General features: G+C 32.6%; 2 protein-coding genes across 2 annotated transcripts; both read right to left on the reverse strand.

Annotated features, from left to right (window-relative positions):
- Positions 1–49: 49 nt before the first annotated feature.
- On the reverse strand, positions 50–3,479 carry LOC118043853 (uncharacterized). The gene is made up of 7 exons (XM_073409655.1): positions 3,015–3,479; positions 2,672–2,713; positions 2,034–2,116; positions 1,824–1,926; positions 1,497–1,710; positions 643–737; positions 50–563 (listed from the first exon to the last, which is right to left on the reverse strand). The coding sequence occupies exons 1-7, from the start codon at positions 3,154–3,156 to the stop codon at positions 295–297; spliced, it is 948 nt and encodes a 315-aa protein (XP_073265756.1). The 5' UTR covers positions 3,157–3,479; the 3' UTR covers positions 50–294.
- A 6,119-nt stretch (positions 3,480–9,598) lies between these two features.
- On the reverse strand, positions 9,599–15,003 carry LOC118043852 (leucine aminopeptidase 1). Its single transcript, XM_035051949.2, has 10 exons — positions 14,744–15,003; positions 13,791–14,205; positions 13,508–13,702; positions 13,095–13,320; positions 12,662–12,788; positions 12,392–12,487; positions 11,528–11,605; positions 11,184–11,244; positions 10,540–10,727; positions 9,599–9,945 (listed from the first exon to the last, which is right to left on the reverse strand). Exons 1-10 carry the CDS (start codon positions 14,975–14,977, stop codon positions 9,817–9,819), a joined length of 1,749 nt encoding a protein of 582 aa, XP_034907840.1. The 5' UTR covers positions 14,978–15,003; the 3' UTR covers positions 9,599–9,816.
- Positions 15,004–18,602: the final 3,599 nt, after the last annotated feature.

The following is an 18,602-nucleotide window of genomic DNA, read 5'->3' on the forward strand; positions in this document are numbered from 1 at the left end:
TATGTGCTAACTTGACAGTTCTTTTTTCCCCCTTTTGGAATGGCTAGTGTGGAGAAAGTAGCAGTTCCATGCAAAGGACTGTAAATAAATTATCCTCACACGAAAAAAGTACAGTGGCTTTTGGATACAATAAAAACAAAATCACTGGAATATCCTTGTATGGCCAGAAAAAAGAAATGTTGTGCTTGAAATAGGTAACTAAATTCTCACTGGAATCAATGAATGATAGTCGATACTCTTAGTGTTTAATTGGAAAGAACAACGAGGAAGAGGAGCAAAATGGTTAACTTCAAATCAGACAGCAACTGGATTTTCTTCTTGAGCAGGAGGTGGTTCATGCAGTCTCACAGAACGAGGAAGCATAAACTCGGCGAATATAGGGTAGTGTGATGAAGGATAATGCCCGTCTATATTATCATTCACCACTTCGCACAGGGCAGGAATCAAAGATCTACCCCTGAAAAGAATCCAATCTACATGCAGATCCTGTGTTTGACGGTCCCAGCAGAGGCAGAGTGCCCTCAAGATCAACTTGAAGAATTCAAGAGCTCCTTGCTTGTCACCTGACAATACCGAATAATTGAGTTGGGACAGGATTATACCATAGTGAATGATCATTAAAAAAAAGTGGTAAGATGATACCTTTGAAACCGTGATAAGTGTGTATGAGGGAATGGTTTTTCCTCACTCGAGCATTGGGCCATGTATCCCTCATATCTCCCACTACACCATGCTCTCTGCAGAGGAAAACTGAATCAATCCCTAAACAGTTATTAAGAAGGAAAGTGAAATGCTCATAAATCCTTGAACAACTTTCACAAGATAAAGATAAAAGACTTTCCTCGCTTCCCGGAGCATTGCTTACTACATAACCTGGTAATGGAAGCCTTAATTCTCAAATTAGGCATTTCATCAATTGCACTGTTATAGACCACTATGCAACAACTTCCGCCCAGCATTATCAAATATTTCCTTGTTAACTTCAATTTCATTGCAAATAAAGAGAGTTGACTAGCAACAATAGCAACATTTCGTAATCAGTAGTAATAGTGATGCACAAAAACTATGTGATCATCAACCTGACTAAGCTACAGATTACTGGACAGTGAGAAGAGTTTTAGAACTGAAGGGGGGGCTGAATTGAAATTACCATTCATATTATACATGAAATATACGAGCATTGGGTAATCTATTCCTGTCTCTGCATAAAAATCAAGGTCGTTCAGAAAGGAACTATCAAAAGGTCTTAATCCTTCATTTCTGAAAAGAAGTCAATTAACAGTTTTGTAAGCACAAGCATCCGGGGAAAAAAAAAAAAAAAAAAAAAACAGAACTATTTCTTTGGTTCAGCAAATTGATTATTACTAATGGTATCTACAAGAAGGAAGTTTCAAACTTAAAACATGACCATGGATTCCTCATATTGATATAATGCAATTACCAAACATGGGCAAATTACAACTTAAAAATGCCAAATGTCTATGTAATGAAGATACCTTGATCTACCAAGAAGAAAACGTCCTGTAGTCGATTCCTTCTGTGTGTTAAATCCTCCACAGTACACAACTGGTAAGCTAGGAGGTAAGGATGCAATGTGTTGCCACGTGAGTAAAGCACTCCGTCTACGTGCACGAGGACTGAACTCATCCATGTTTGTATTCACTATTTGAAATGAAAATCCTGGGGGCTCAATCCCTTTCAATTGGAATGTGTGACATCATGTCAAAGAAACATGGCAAGACACTTTCAAAAGTCCAAATAAAAATAAAGGGACTTGACAGATAAACAATGTAAAATTGACAAAACTAAGATTGGGAAGGATATAGCCCATGTTGCAATGCATGGAGCTGCAGCACCCCATGAGATGCTTCCTGGGACGGAAGGCGACTCTGATAGCCAAAAAGTTCCACCTTCTAGCAGCTCTACCTTCATTCAACAAGCAAAGGGCATGAAAAGTAGCCAAATTCCATCAATATCTCAGACAAAACAAAATTGGAAATCTCAACCAGATTGAAGAGCAAGTCATTCCATACCTTTTCCTTGTCATAGAAGATTGTGCAGTGCTCATCTGAAGCGTCTTGAGAACCTTTTCTTGATATCCCAAATTGACCATAACCTGATAGATATAAACAATCAACCCAAAGATGTGAATGGCTTTCTGGTTAGCTGAAAACAAGAGAGTTTTGACCACTGCATACATTTGGATGCCAAAACACAATACTTTGAAAAGCAGAAACATGTAAAAAGAGTAACACAGGCATGTTAGAACTTATCCCTTCCATATTTTATTGGTGATGGTCCTACATAAACCCTCAGGACCATGGTTCTATTTAAGAAATCAAAATTCTAAGATTTGTATTACTTTGGCAGCTTAACGTGTTATATATCCTGCCAAATGCTAATGCATCAGGAATATAGACCAATTTAATCATATGGCCTCCATAAATGTCACAGAACCGAAGTGGCATAGCTAGGCAATTTGCTGCTACATGAAGATCGAATATCTCCACATTTTCTTGGGTATTTCCAATGAATATGATGACTACAATAGCAGCTATAAACGCATCAAATAACATAGCAGTATTGAGAAAAGAAATTCGCACTAACAACTTCTCAATTACTACTGCATAAGGTTAGAAGCCACGTGAATAAACCATCAGAGAAAAATTACCTGGCAAGCACTGCTGAAGATAATCCAACTGCGTTTTCACACCTAAATCCATACACAAAATAAAAGGCAGAAATGAACAGTAAGATATACCAATAGGAAACCATTCAAATTCCAATTGAAATACAATCAGATCGACAAGGTGAAGTAAACACAAGAAGCCCAAGTCAAAGAAACCACCACAAAACAACCCGTATATATATATACATAACTCAACTAGAACTCAAAAGAACAAAAACCCATGTCCCAAACAGAAATGAAAGATACCAGAACATCCTATCCACAGAAAACACGACCAGAAACAAGATCACACACAAGCAGACGCATAAAAAGAGAAGCAGCAAACCTTGTTGAGTACAAAGAATCATAGGAGAGTAGTTAGTGATGACACTAATACACAAATCCTTCCGCTTCTCCCATGAATTTGGACTATCTTCAGCCTGATCTTCATGAAGATTAAAGGTCATCACAGTCAAAGAAACACTCATATTTTTTTTTCTCTTTTTTTCATTAAATATAAACTAGCTCTTCGTTCTTCTTTCTTGTTGTGTGTATCTTTTTTTGAAATTTCAACAAGCATTACAAGGTGTTGTAAATCATAAGATTTGCCAAGAAAAAATATAAAAGAAGAGCGAAACAGCTAATAATAAGCAATGGTATATTCCATTCTTGTGAAGTGAGATCAGGCCTTGTAGGCTTTTACTGATTGGATTCAGGGCTGTTCAGTTTTTCTTTTTTTTTTCTTTTTGGGGAGTTGGTACTTTTTTTTTTTTTTTCCTGTGCAAATGTGAAAGCAGAGGAAACAGCGACTACACTATCCCTCAAAAAGTATTCGTTTTCCTGGTTACAAAAGGAAATGTGCTCATTCCCAGGTTTTTTTTTTTAATAATTAAAAAAAAATAACTTATATGCTTTAGTGTTTTTCACTTTCCCTCCAAGATCTAGGAAATTACACTCTCTCCGTGATAAATGAAAAATCTCAAATTAGATGAAAATATATTTTTGTTTTTATATATAATATATTTAAATTTATATAGAATTCAACACAAATCTTTTTTCTCTCCTCCTAAAATTAGATTTCTCTCTCTCAAAACACGACACAAACACTAAATCTAAAGCAAGAACTTTGTTTTTTACACTTACTGTCTCGTACGGGTATCAAGAACTAAAAACCCCTTGTTGATGTTTTTTCATTCAACTTTTTTTATCAGAAACAACCAATAATTATAGAGATAAATTGTTTAAGAAAATCTTGATTTTGAATGCCATTTGTGTGAGTTTATTTTATGTTAAATTAATGGACAATGGTTAAAATATTATGAATATATACTTGATTTAACAATACAATTGAATAGTTATTAATTGATTCAAACATAATCTTGAAGTTCTAAAAACCCTATAAAATTAGATTCTGGCTTGATAATCAATAAATTGGATTGTTCTACATATATTTTAGGTATATTTATACTAATTATGGATGTTATCAAAATTATAAAAACCCTCAATGTAACTCTAATGTTAAAATTAAGGTTTTTGACATGTATGATTGCTAAATATTGCTAAATAGGTATGTAAATTAAGGTTACTACTAAAATGATCTATAATTAGGTTTGTATTGTTTGCAATGGAAAGTTATAACATCACATTTATTACTGCTCACCATGACAAGTTATTGTTTTGCCTATATGATCTTTATGAACATACTGTGTATATGCAAACAAGTTTTTGACATAAAGATATATGGTTTTAAATAAAGGATGACAAAGAGAATTGAATATTTGACGATGCATCAACATTAAAAATATTGAATATGCATGAAGGGAAAGAAACAATACGTGTTTATGTCGACACTGATGATGTCGTTGCTCCTTTAACAATGAGGATGCTAAGATGTTTCATAGGCAAGGTTAAAAGTAGTTGGAGAACTAAAGTAAAATACTTCAATGATGTTGATGATATTGTTATTAGTAATAAAGTCAAGCTAGAATTTGATGCAAAGGATTTGTATCTTCTTAATGATGTTTTTGTTAATGATAATAATGGAAATAATGATAGTATTGGCAAGAATATAAATGATGGATATCATGTCAAGAGATATCTTAATCAATAAGAAAAGGTTGCAGCAACATGTATATCTATTGATTGTGAGTGGAGGATTTATGCTTCACTTGTTCCTAGGAAAATAATACTTTCATGGTTAAGACTATGAAAGATAAGCATAATTGCACGATGTTTTCCACTATAAAAAGCTATCGATTCTATTTGGATTGCAAAAATGATATTACTAGTTAGTAGTGTTGATCCAAACATATCTATTGAAAAACTAAATACAATCTTAAAAGAAAAATATGGCATTAAACCACACCCAATAAAGCTTTAAAGGGCTATGACAAAGACCAATGAGTTTGTTGAAGGAAGTTATAATAAGTAATTTCAAGACTTACTATATATATAGGAAGTCTCTTTATGACTTTGATGACAATGAAAGGTCTGCAGCCATTCATTAACTCTTTCTTATGAGCTTTCAAACATACATATTGTTTAAGAAGTATAACTCAAGTTTTTGATGTATTTTTTAGGGTATGATCCTAACTTTAATTTAAAAGTCATTCACTAAGAAAGTTTTAGGAAGTGTATATATTTTTGAAAGCTTATATGAAAGCGTTTATAAATGGCTATAGACCTTTCATTGTTATTGAAATCATAAAGAGCGATATATATAACTCATGTTTTGATATCTTTTTGAGGTATGGCCCTAACTTCAATTCGAAAGATCATTTATTAAGGAAATTATGTATGTTTAAAAACTTAGAATATAAGGTTTGTGAATAGTTGTAAACCTTTTATTAGCATTGTTATATGACATCTAAAAAGTCTATATGAAGGCCTCTTGTTATCGGCAGTGGGGTTGAATGGCAACAATGGACCTTTTCCTTTACTTATGTCATCATGGAGGTAAAAAAACAACGACACTTGAACGTGTATGGTTCAATAAAAAATATATAGTACATCAGAGATATTTTTGCATGATGTCTGATATATATTATATAAAAAAAGGTATATTATTGTTTAAACATCTTACCATATTTGTAATGTTTTCCTGTTTTATATAATGTTTGTTTTATTCTATTTTTTCTTGTAAAGTCTACCTAAAGTAATGGTTGAAATATGTTATGAAGTTACTCATACACGCTCTGCAAGGCATATCTATGCTAATTTAAAGAACAAAGAATTTCAAGGTTTGGAGAAGAAAATTAAATTTTAGAGATTAACGGAAGCTTAATAAATATTTAATTTAAGTTCTATTTGAAGGATATCGGTGATGTTATATTGGAACTTATATCAAGGTTTCATAACATATATGTCAAGAACACATGTTAGAAAATATATACCACACCTAATGGTAAGAAGATACTAGATAGGTCTGTTGGAAAGTCTATACAAATATGAATTATAAAAGCTATTTCAATTTAATATCAAGTTGTCGATGAACAAAAAAAAGTTTTTATTGATTTGTAGAAAAGAGATTATTCAGGTGGTGAATGGAGGATACCGACATTCATTGTAGATATGTGGTCCCTTGTGTGCATCATAAGAGACTTAACTTAGATATTACAATGTTGAGACTTTTAGGAAAGCATACAATGAAGTTGTCAACCTATTACCTGAGGAAGATCTAGATTCATGAGAAAAAGACATCATTGTTCTACCTCCTAAACTGAAAAGAAATATTGGTAGACTTATAAAGAATAGAAAGAGGGAATAGGAAAAAGATCAACCTAGTAATATCAAGAAAAAAGAATCTACTCTAAGGTGCAATATATACAAGCAATATTGGCATAATTCAAGGACTTGTCAAATATATAATGCTAAACAAATTGGAAGATTTCATGGTGCTAGATGTTCATAGATGAGAAAGTTGACAAAGATGGTGGGAGAGCTATTAGATTTTGTGGTGTAAATATTGGTACATCCTCTCAACCATTATCTTACAATCATATAAGACTTCTCTTAAATATGCATGATGTTTAATTTATTTTACTGATTGTTCTATTAGTCATCAATTTGATTTTAAATTACAAATTGCTATTAGAACACCATCATCTTAACACTCAACCAAAACTAATTGCATTAATTGAAGTATGTATTATGAATCATCGTTGCTTTTATGATAGGTTTAATATTTGGATTTTAAGCTATGTTTAATGCATGTTTTTCCTATATTTATTACAAATATTGAACATATGTTGAAATCACTAGTGTTATTCATTTAATTTGAACATTATAAAACAACATCGTAGTTAGGAATAGTAACATTAAACACATTAAATTAGCAACCAATAACAACTTTGCATTTGCAAAGCTAACTTTCATATTATTATTCTTTGATCCAAACTTGACTAATTTATCTTTAATTTTCTTCACTTCATCTAGTATCTGTAACATCTCCTCCCCCTCTAATGATTAATTCAACATCATTAAAAGGTTTATACCAATTAATAAATGTGTTCTCATATGACCTATCATTACATCTATAAAAAGTCTTGTTTTTATTTACATTTGTTTCTAAGTTCGTGACAACTGCTTTTTTTCTTCTTCTTCATATTTCATGCACATGTTGTTCTTGAACTTTAGTCCATTCAAGTTATTGCATATTTGTAAGCTATTAACATTTGATGAATATGATGACATTATTCATATGTGTATACTGTGAATTTTGGGGTTTTTTTTTTTTTGCTTTGTGTGTTGGGTAGGAGTGACTATTTTTTGCAATGTGTGTTGGATTGATGTGTGTGTTGGATTTGTGTGCTGGGTTGGAGTGGCTATTTTTTGGCAGTGTATAGTTGCAAGATTTATAGTGAAGAATAATTGCTAAAAGATGAAGGATTGTTGTTGCAAATTTTTGAAAATTTTGTTGGATATTTGTGTAACTAATGTTATATAACTTGTTATTTTTGTTAGGTTGAAATGGTGAAGAGGTGAAGAACCGTTGAGAAATATTTTGTACAATTTGATGTTTTGATTGGCTTGAAATAATCAAGAATTGTTTAGCAATATGTTACAAACATGATTTTAATGACATTTTTATAAATATAATGATATTTTACAATGACTACATCTTTTTTTTTTAAATCCCAATGGTAAGATTGTGGTTTTTTCATGATTTTTAGTCATCATGGGTATTTTAGTCATTAAAAATATTATAATGGTTAACATGTAAATAATGATATTTATTTTTTTGACTTTCATTTTAACACCAAAATAGAGGATATAAAGTGTAAAAAAGATAGAAAAGGATAATTTCTTATACGTTAAAGGAAAAGTGAAAAACATATCAAAAATATAAGAGGATTAATGTAATTATTATTTTTTTATGTTCGAAAGGTCACCATTTCAAGAAATGCTTTTTAAATATAAGACTCGCATTTAATATTATTGAAAATACAACTTTTTATCGCCATTAATCTATAAACCAACAAAAAATACCTTTTAATTTTGAAAAACAAATTATGAAAAAGAAAAGACAGGTTGAGCATGTTGGAATTTTGTGTTAAGAAGTTTTAACTGTAAAAAAATAATCCTTAAGTGATTACATATTTTTGTCTGAAGAGAAATAAATGCATATATTTTAAAACTTCAAACTATATAGAGTAAGAATGATTTTTTTTTATTTGTTTTTCTTACAATGTATTTTTTTTAGCTTTAACAATATTTTACTTTTTACCTTCAACAATTTAGGATTTTTCTAATAAAAAAAAAATATAACTACACATTGTAGATAATACATTAACTATTAAGTAGTGTTTTATGTGTTGGACAAAGATAAACTGAATAATTTTTTTGTGAAGTTGTTTGATACATCTTTGGACAATACAAAATTCAATTTTTATCTTATCCAAGGTTATTCTAGTAGAGAAATTTTTGTCTCACTAAAAAGAATAGCATAAGCTTATCTAATTCTCTATACCAGAGTTTACCCAGATTGATCTAAGTAAACATAAGAATAAAAGTGATTATTATCATAATTTTAAACCCGACTAGGGATCGACTCGGGGCAAAGCCAAGGTCATGAATTGGGTTGATTATTGACATGTGTTAACATAAGGATAAAAATAGTTATTATTATAGTTTTGAAATCCGAATCAATGATTGACCTTGAGCAAGGCTCAGGTCACGGGTCGAGTTGACCATTAACCCAAGTCAACAAAAAAATAAAAATGATTATTATCATAGTTTTAAAAGATAATTTAATGATTAACCTAAGGCCATGCTCGAGTTACAAGTCAGATAAAGAATATGAACTAATATTTTTGGTTTTTTATTAAAAAAAAAATTTGTAATAAAAATTACATGCCTATTGATTATCGCCTACAAGTTACTTGCCTACTAGCTACTATTTACTAATAATCAGGTTTTGAAGTTGATTATTGCCTACATGTTGCTTGCCTGCTAGTAAACAAGTTTTGAAGTTCCTACGAAATTGATTGAAATACAATGAAGTTGTCGTGATTTGTTTTATCGAGTTGTTGCGTGCTTTCTTCTCCCTTTGGCTTCCTTTACATGGAAGAAATTGTAAAACAAAAACTGTAAAGTAACCATGTCTGTTTCTCTTCACGCCTCCATGTTCCATGTCTGTTTTCCTTGACAAATTTATATCAACTCTACTCCATATATGTTTTCCTTGACAAATCTAGATCAACTCTCCTCCGTATTCTAATTTCCTTTCACTTAATTCAAACTTTGTTTTCGCTTATATAATAATATTTCAGCTCATAACCAAATCCTAGCTCAGCTCATGAACAAAAACTGTTCTTCTTAATTTAGTTTAACTTTTGTTACACTCTTATCAAGTCTAACCTTCCTTGAATCTATCTTTCTTATCTTTCCTAGACTATATAACAATTCGATTATGAAAGTAAATCCATTCAATTATAAAAAACGAAAATATTTCATTTATTAACAAGAAAGAAAAACCCTTTATTAATGTGAACCTAATATGAAACTAGATAATTTACTGTAGTGAGATAAAAACAAATATGCCTCATAAGACATCCATTTCCCAACATTTTTTATTAATATAACCGAGTCACAGCACCACCAAACAGCCTACAGAGCTTCCCTTTCTCCACTCTCTTCACATTTGGTATCTAAGAAGAGTGTTGCTGGACCCATTCTACTAGGGTTAGGATGCCAAATCCTGTTGCGGTGCGCTTCTTCTCACTCGATACAGGACCAGCCATGTCAATGTGCATCCATTGAACCTTCTCATCAACAAACTGCAAAATCGGAGATGTTTTTTCAGGATTTCCTGGGATGTGAGATAATATGGTGCCAAGAACCAAGCACTTACGACTGAAAAACTATCAAAGTTTTCTTTCTTTTTTCCAAAAAAATAAGATATACAAGGAATAACTTGATTTTTGTCAAGCTTAAAGTGGAAACAACCACAGTGCTTTGTGGTGCATTAGAAGCCTCGGCGGTTCTTCATCCAAAGGTGGTAGGCGACATTCCCTACCAAAACCTGTTGACAGTGTCTGTCCCGACTTAGACAGAGTACCTTCTGGATGACAGCATGCATTCAAGAATATTTAGAGAAACCACTTATTGTTTGGTAAATTACCCAGAGTCCCAGACAATTTCACCTTGAAGTGCAGAAACCCCATATCCAACACTTCTACATTGATAGGATATTGTTACTACAGAAAATAATGGAAAATATCCCAAGTAGATGAGCTCTACACATGGTTGCATGCCCAACTGGACACTGCTTTGCAAGTCCATGTAACATGGGTAAAGGCATTGTAAAGAACAAAAATAAAAATTAGAAAGACAACTACAAGAATAGGCAGTGGATTATCATGATCACGTACCTGTTTCAAAAACAGAGCTGCTGTGATAGCACCACCCTGACGAGCACCAGTGTTTACCATATCAGCTACTCCTGACTTCATGGACTCCCAGTAACTTTCCTCTAATGGCATCCTCCAGAGTTTCTCTCCGCTGGCCTCTGCTGCTGTGAATACCTCATTTGCCAACTCATCACTGGGTGTAAAAACACCTGCATAAGAAAAGGTTTTCCACTATTTAAACAACAGGCAATTGAGTAATCTAGCCTTGAAAGGATGTCAGTTCCATAAATGACCACAAATACCAAAGTTTACTAAGCCACCATGTTAATGTCTTTGAGACACTATCAGACTTGAGTTTAGAGGTTATAAACAGTTCTCTACAAACTGCATAGACAACTAATGCATGACCACATCTTTTCTGGTGACAGACTGCATTTAAACCTCTAGGTACTTTTATCATAACAGCTGTGTATTTGTTCAGCAGTCAAAAACTTGCTGTTCAGCAAAAACCCCACCCCTCCCTTCTCCCAACTATAGAAAGAAAAAAGAAATTCTTAAAACTCTATCCCCACTAGAATCGGACTTCCCAGCATGATTAATAAAAATGTGTTCAAAAACTTGCTTTTCAGCACAAACCTGCAGGATTATTGAAAACATGTGTGTACCTGCAATTGAGGGCCCGAGAGCAACTACACAGGCTCCAGTTAGTGTTGCCAAGTCAATTATCTGCAAAATAATTAATAACATTCAGCAAAATTCCAAATCCAAACTAAACAATCATGACTATCAGCATGCTACATCCGTACTGTGTTAACTTTAGCAATGATAATATGAGGTCATACAACTACAATTTTGATTGCTGATCAAATATCAAGGTACAAAAAGTTCAGCTTATGTAGCATATGAAAATTAAACAACTCCTACCCAGTGAACATGTATTTTAGCACAACCATTCCAAAGCATACAAAAATTTTCATCTGATTGTCACAATATTATATTTAAATGGTACCTTCTCTACACCCTGGTTACAGGCATAAACTAAAGCATCTGCAAGTGTAAGTCTGCCTTCAGCATCAGTGTTGTTCACCTGCAACGAGATTATCCAGCAAGATATTACATAACTGGCTGATGGACTTATAAGAATTTTATCCAACCTTCTAAAGATATGAAGACAAAAGGCTCTACATCCTTTTGGACTTTTTTGCCATGTATTTAAATGTACAAATAAACTACTTAGTGACAGCAATATTAAAGGCTTATCTCTCTTTTGATGCTTTTATTTTATTTAATTCTTTTATTGTACCCTTTTGATGCATTGACAATAAGAAACTATATGCATATATATAAAAAAAAAAACCTTACAGACAACAAAAGGCATCACTAAAGAGGTCAATAACAAGAGGAGAAGAAAACCAAAACTGGAATGTTTGCAGTTAACAGAAAAACCATAGCTACCTGGCACAAACACAACAAGTCACAGCTAAACTTTTCTATTGATACTAGAGAATGAATCAGAAAGTCCATATGATAAAACGGTGCGAGATAGCTGGCTTCTGGGATTTGTACGTGCCTAATTCAACCAACACAAACCTGAATTATTGCTGTCTCGACTCTACAATGACTAACAGAAAACAAACAGGACATGCTTTTTAACAAAATGACTTGATTAAAATATTACAATATTGCATGATGCACAAATTCCAATAGCGAGGTTACCATTGTTGGGTGGTGATGGTTGGGGGTTGGGGTGAGGTAATGACAACCAGAGACTCTTAAATGCATGTCTAATCCATGCAAAACACAATACTCAATCAAATAAAAAGAGCTTCTATTTTTGTCCAATCTTTTTCCCTGCAAGATGATGAAGCTATACCTCAATTGTCTTTCCATTAGAGGCTGTAACTATATCTCCTGGCCTCATACCAGTTCCACTGATCATATTCTCGCAAGCTGCAACAATGAAATGGACCTGCATAACAAAATTTCAGCTGAGTCACAAGGGCATTTAAATTTTAAAAAAAATATACATGTAATTGCAAACAAATGGTTAGAAAAAAAGGACGAAAAGAAACTAACATTTTAAATTGATAGGAACATGGTTTTAGCAATGATTATGAGAACAAGCACAAGACAAACAGCTTACCTCAACCCCACTAGGTTTAACTTGACCAATGGCTTTAGCTGCACCTAAAACTGCTGCTGAACCTCCCATATCAAATTTCATGAACTCAATGGAACAGCCAGGTCCTGTCTTGATGTTGTAGCCACCACTGAAAACATAAAAGACACAGCATTCAGGAACCCCTACTGGCATCCAAAACAGCAGAAAGAATAAAAGACAAGAAGCACCACTTCCTATAACAAGTGAAAAGCAAATGCTGAGAAAGGATCAGAAGCATGGCCTCCTTCTTGACAGACCATAACCAAGACCGCTTATCATGTGATCATGTGAACGATCACTATCTAAATGATGCTACATGACACCATCACACATTGAACTTCCAAAAGTCAGCACCATAAAACCCCACAGTTGGTTTTAGAACCAAAAACTAACATTTTGGAAAACATATAATCACCTGTCAAAAGTCAATCCTTTTCCAACTAATGCTAACTTGGCTTTAACAGGTCCACTTGGAGGCTTATAACACAAATGGATGAAATGGGGTGGATTTGCAGAAGCTGCAGCAACACCTAAATAGGATCCCATTTTCAACTCTATGCACTGCTCTGCACTCAAGATGGTAGCAGAAAGAACATCGCTGTATGTGGAAGCAATCTTTGAAGCTTCTTCTGCCAGTACCGCTGAAATATAGAAGTCATCACACACAATTAAACATGTACACACATACATATTATGGTTGCATACCTATGTCTTGGGATGGAATTATGAACTACGGCCCATTAAAATATTAGTTCAGACATGTAGGTCAGGTTGTAATTCTAATTATTGCATTATGCATGCAAGCCTTAAGGGGAAGCTGGTACAAACCCGGGGTGAGTACATTGGCAGGTGAATTGACAAGCTCTTTTCCAAAAATTACAGCAGAAGAAACATCTTCAGCATATTTGAGCTTCTTCACTAGATCAGATCCAGTTCCAAGACCAAGAATATCCACAGATTTAAGCACAGGTTTCTTTGAATCCGACTTATACCTATTATCTTCATATGTCCCCAGCACAGTCCCTGTCACAGTTTAAACCATTCAACATTAATTATTTCCAACAGTTGAAACAATCAACCACACAATACCATCAATTCCCAATACAAGTACCAGATACTATTGCCGAAGCAGTATTAAGTTTTGATTCATTTGAGATGCTTCCAGTTGAAGCAAGCACAATGCCAACATCACTGGCTTGAGCAGTCTTAGCAGCAGCTGCAATGGCCTCACCAAAATTGCGAAAATTATATGTGTTTGTTGCAGACTGCCCAAGGCCAATCAAGCCGATTCTTTTGGAACCAAGACCTGGAAGTCTAAGAACCAATGACTGGCCAGGTTTTCCTGTGAAATCCTCCTCAGAAGAGGCTTCACTTAATTGACCACCCAGCTTAGCATCTAGCTTTTTCAAAAGCGAGTTCTCGAACTTCTTGCTGTCATCCTTGGCCATATCTTTCTCCGTAACACCAACAGCAAGTATATCCCCTTTCCATTCTGCCACGTCAATTTCTTTTGCAGAAAAAGCAATCTGTCAAGGATTACACAAACACATGATCCATCTTTTTAGTACCCAATAAACAGCAATCAAAATGCAAATAATCACAAACTTCACCAATTAATATTTGATCAAAGCACATATCGGCAGGGAAAAACACCAATCAGGTCGCATATATTTATCACAGCTTTAAGGCATAAATCACACGTAGAGACGCGAAATCAAGGAGGTCTGAAAGCAAAGAAATGAAACCCCGCCAACAAAAAACAGTACGATTAGAATTTTAACCCTTGATGATCAATCAAAACTATAACTTCATCACAGATTGGTTTCAACCAATATTACTCATATAGATGTAAAAAGACATGCAAATCTATAGTTGGCTTTAAAAACAAAAACCATGAACAAGAGTAAATAAAACATTCCAACCGCAAAAAAACACACAAATCTATTAATGACTTTAAAACTTATAACCATCATCAAAAATCAATAATCTTGATAATCTAAACACAATATACAAAGAAACAAAATGTGGGGTTTATTCTCTTAGGGGAAATTACAAGAGATTGACCTTAGGGACATCGATGTTAGCAGGCTGAGTAAGGCCAAGAGTGGCACGAGCTGAGTGAGCCATGAGTTTGACTCCTCGTCTTCTGTAAGAATCAAAGGGTGAAACTGAAAAGGTGAATCTAAGACAAGGAGCTGACTTCAACTTCGTGAGAAACAAGGACGGTGAAGAGGAGAAAGATGATCGGACAACAGCAGCTGTAAGTGAAGTGGCCAAGGATGCTACAATAACAGCCATTTTTCGGTGTGGGGTTTCTCTATTTATTTATAATGAATCCATCCGTCCAAAAATTTGACAAGAAATAGTTTAAAGTATTTTTTATTTTAAAATAATATTTTAAAAAATTATTTTTAATTTTAATACTTATAAAATTTTTAAAAATAATTTTTTAAAAAATCAAATTTTATAAAATGATAGTTACATCACTATCTCAAGTACACAATGTTTAAAATAGACATGAATGGGCATTGACACCAGCTTAGCATGCTGACCGACCAATTGGGTTTAGATAAAGGCATGGCTCTTGCTTCGGTTAGCTAGAGTGATTGATAATTTTTAGAAGGATAAATTCCATATTGTATTCCTTGTTTCATGTTAAAGTCCTTGCCGTCTATGTTTTTTTTTCATGTAGTCTGATATGTATTGATTTTTTGTAAAAGATTAGCTAAGTTATTTTTAAATTTTGATAGAATAACACATTTTAAAAAAATCCAACAAAATAATATATTTTTACACGTTGTTATTGAGAACTGCGATATTAAAATGATATTATAATTGTTTAAATATTGTATTTTACAACCATAACATTGAAATTTATATCACGGTTTGTGCTTTCTTTTACTTCTTTCACTTTCTCCTTGACCTCATGACCCATTTCTTTTTTTTTATCCACCATGTTATGTACCACTTCTAAAACCTTGTATGTGGCTTTATGTAGAGCTTTAGCCATCTTGTGTGTGCATTTTCCTGGTCCATCACACAAAAGCTTTGAAGGGTAGTGTTTCTCACCCCTATAATCATGAGAAATGCCTTCGCCAATATTTAGACGAACATAATCAGTTGCTTCTTCTATCTTTTCTTTTTCTTTCTCAACCAAGCTAGGCAGTTTAAACTTAACACCACCATCTTGTCATTGATGTTGTTGGGATTGTTTTGGAGAGATCAAAATTTTAGTGTTGTGGTGACCATTTTTGTCATAAGTCTCAACAACAATGACCTTATGGCCTTCATTCTCTATAACATCTTCAATTTGTTATTTTTATGGTTGGTTTGTTACTGGGCTTTGAGAACATACTTCTATTGCAAATAAAAAAGTGAAAAAGAGACAAAAAGCTAAAAGATTCATCATTTTCTATGATTTCTAGTTGCTATGTGTGATATCAATTACATGTCTAGTCCTCGTGATTTAGTTGTTTTGAAACTTGTTATTGCTTTAAAGGTCCTTATATAAATATGGCTTAATCAATATACCAGTTTATATAAAAATATAATTGATATCATGATTATAAATGGTGATATCAATTAAAATTTTATTGTGTTTTTCAACTACAATATCAATTTAACTATCATGATTATGAAACATTACATCATTTAAATGTTGCGGTTCTCAAATGCGACATGCAAAAGTATGTTATTTCACAAAAATTTCTTGTTGCTGTGTTAATTCGCATTTAGTTAAGTTTTGTGTGTTAATTGCCAATTTTTCCAATATATAGTGGTACTACTTTTTTTCTTTTTCCAAATATATTTAGACATATTTTTATAAATTTTTATAGATATAACTTCTAAATTTCGAACTTAAAAATCTTCTCCTTAAAACTTTTTTTTTTTAAAAAATGCATCTTCTTAACCAATAAATAAATCTAAAAACCAGCTTAAAAAACTAGTATGGTTGAATAACCAATGATATAACCAAAAAGGGAATTAAAAAAGCAAGGCATGTGAAGTAAGAATGTGGTGAGTTATCGACTACGAGTTTTAGACACTAAACCCGAGGCATAATGATGTAAGGGGTTATGATTAATTGGATTTGAATTTATTTTATTTGAATCACTTGTATAGTTTATTATAAATGTATTTGGATTAAATGGACATGTTCAAGCGCAATAAAAGGCACAGTCCCATGAAATGTCATGTTTATGTAAAGGCCTAAGACTTTTGATGCGATAGTTAAATCTAGCTCAAATTTAATTAAAAGACTTTATATGTCAAGTTCTATAACAGGATGGCTACCGTAGTTAGTTAAGGTTGGGAAGGCCTTCGAATTAGACATAAAAGTTATATTTTCATAAGTTTTGTTTTTTTTTTCCTAGTTAATTTTGGATATTTTGCTTTATTTCTTGTTATATGTTATTTTTATATTTGAATTGGAATTGGAATTATTCTTGTCTTATAAAGGTTAGTTTAAGGCTTATTAAAAAGAGTTGTAACCATTTTTTGATGATGGATTTTTAGAAAAGAAGTTTTGAGTAACAAAACTTTGAATTAGAATTTCCATGTAATATTTTGTTCCAAAACATTTTTCTTCCTTGTTTTTGGATTCCTATTTCTTATGTTCAGCTATGTCGATATCATAACATGACAATTTTTAGTGGTTTATTATTGTGTGTTGTTGAAAAACCATGATTGGAAAAGGTTGCAAAATAGATCATGTTCACGAGTGAAGCATCTATGAACTAACAATTAAGGACTTACAAAGATAGGTAACAAAATTAATATGTCTATTGAAGGAGAGAAAATTGGAGTATTATATAAAGAGTGATTATAGATAAGTAAATAGTTTTGAAAATCCTTTTCAAATGCACGAGGAGCAAATGAGGCAACCTCTTGAACAAGATTAATTTCATGGAGACATAAGCTTTTGAATTAAAATTTTTGAGTTTTTAGGTATCTTACAAGTTGAGAAATTCATTGATTGAATGCTTTAAATGGAAAGATTTTTTTTTTTAATTAAAGACGGTCCTCGAATAGATAAGGGCAAAAGGATCACTATCAGGTTAACTAGTTTACTTGGTGAGAGTAGCTAAAAAGGACTTGGGAGAGATAAGAAAAATCAAATATTAGTAATTGAGAACAAATGAAACGCCACTTTCTTTCTTTCAAGTACACTCAAACCATATGCCAACGATTCCATACATTAAGGTAATGAGCGAGGTTTGTTAATGAGTATATTGATAATTTTGATTAGTTAATGGCTAGAGATGATCTACCAGAAATGGAGGAGTAATTAGTAGCTCAGTACCTAATTGGATTATAACAGTTTATGCAAGGCATGCTTTGTTTGCAATTATTATGGATATTTTTACCATCAAATAACTCTAACCATAAAGAAATAGAAAAATAATGAAACCAATAAGGGTTTTCAAATTGGCCATAATAACATGTTTCAAGTTGATCAAAATGTTGAGGGTGCATGCATTAACGATTAATGAACAAAAAATCAACTTAAACATACTCTTACTCCTCAACAAATTACAAGTTGGTTTTAAATTTTGATATTATAGATCCAATAAGCAAGGGCATCATTATGTTAAATGCTATAAACCAAAGAGTCTTCAAACAATAATCTATTAATAAAAGAACTCATAAATGAGAGTTTAGCCAAAAGAGATCCTACTTTTAATGATTCATATAGTAGGGAGATTTTGTATATAGTTGATGATGCTATCTTAGTCGTCTGAAAAGTCTCTTCAAAGTGACTAGAGTAAAGATTGGTTGCGCACTAAAATCATTCATTCAACATCTATAATCAAAGATAAGGTATGGAATCTAATCATCGATAGTGGCAATTATGACAATGTTGTGTTTTCAAAGGTAGTAAAGAAGTTATAGCTTAAAACAAACAGTCATTCCAAACCCCATA

This window comes from Populus alba, chromosome 6, assembly GCF_005239225.2.
Source record: "Populus alba chromosome 6, ASM523922v2, whole genome shotgun sequence".
Taxonomy (NCBI): domain Eukaryota; kingdom Viridiplantae; phylum Streptophyta; class Magnoliopsida; order Malpighiales; family Salicaceae; genus Populus; species Populus alba.

What these genes read in the sequence shown, in the direction of transcription:
- LOC118043852 (XM_035051949.2), bottom strand. Translation starts at nt 14,977, where the DNA reads ATGGCTGTTATTGTAGCATCCTTGGCCACTTCACTTACAGCTGCTGTT. An exon ending in CTAATGGAAAGACAATTGAG is followed by an intron (nt 11,606 to 12,391) that starts GTATAGCTTCAT and finishes ATCTCGTTGCAG; the next exon opens with GTGAACAACACTGATGCTGA. An exon ending in CAGCTCTGTTTTTGAAACAG is followed by an intron (nt 9,946 to 10,539) that starts GTACGTGATCAT and finishes CCGATTTTGCAG; the next exon opens with TTTGTTGATGAGAAGGTTCA.
- LOC118043853 (XM_073409655.1), bottom strand. Translation starts at nt 3,156, where the DNA reads ATGAGTGTTTCTTTGACTGTGATGACCTTTAATCTTCATGAAGATCAG. An exon ending in TCTTCTATGACAAGGAAAAG is followed by an intron (nt 1,927 to 2,033) that starts GTATGGAATGAC and finishes TGTTGAATGAAG; the next exon opens with GTAGAGCTGCTAGAAGGTGG. An exon ending in ATGCATTGCAACATGGGCTA is followed by an intron (nt 1,711 to 1,823) that starts TATCCTTCCCAA and finishes CATGATGTCACA; the next exon opens with CATTCCAATTGAAAGGGATT.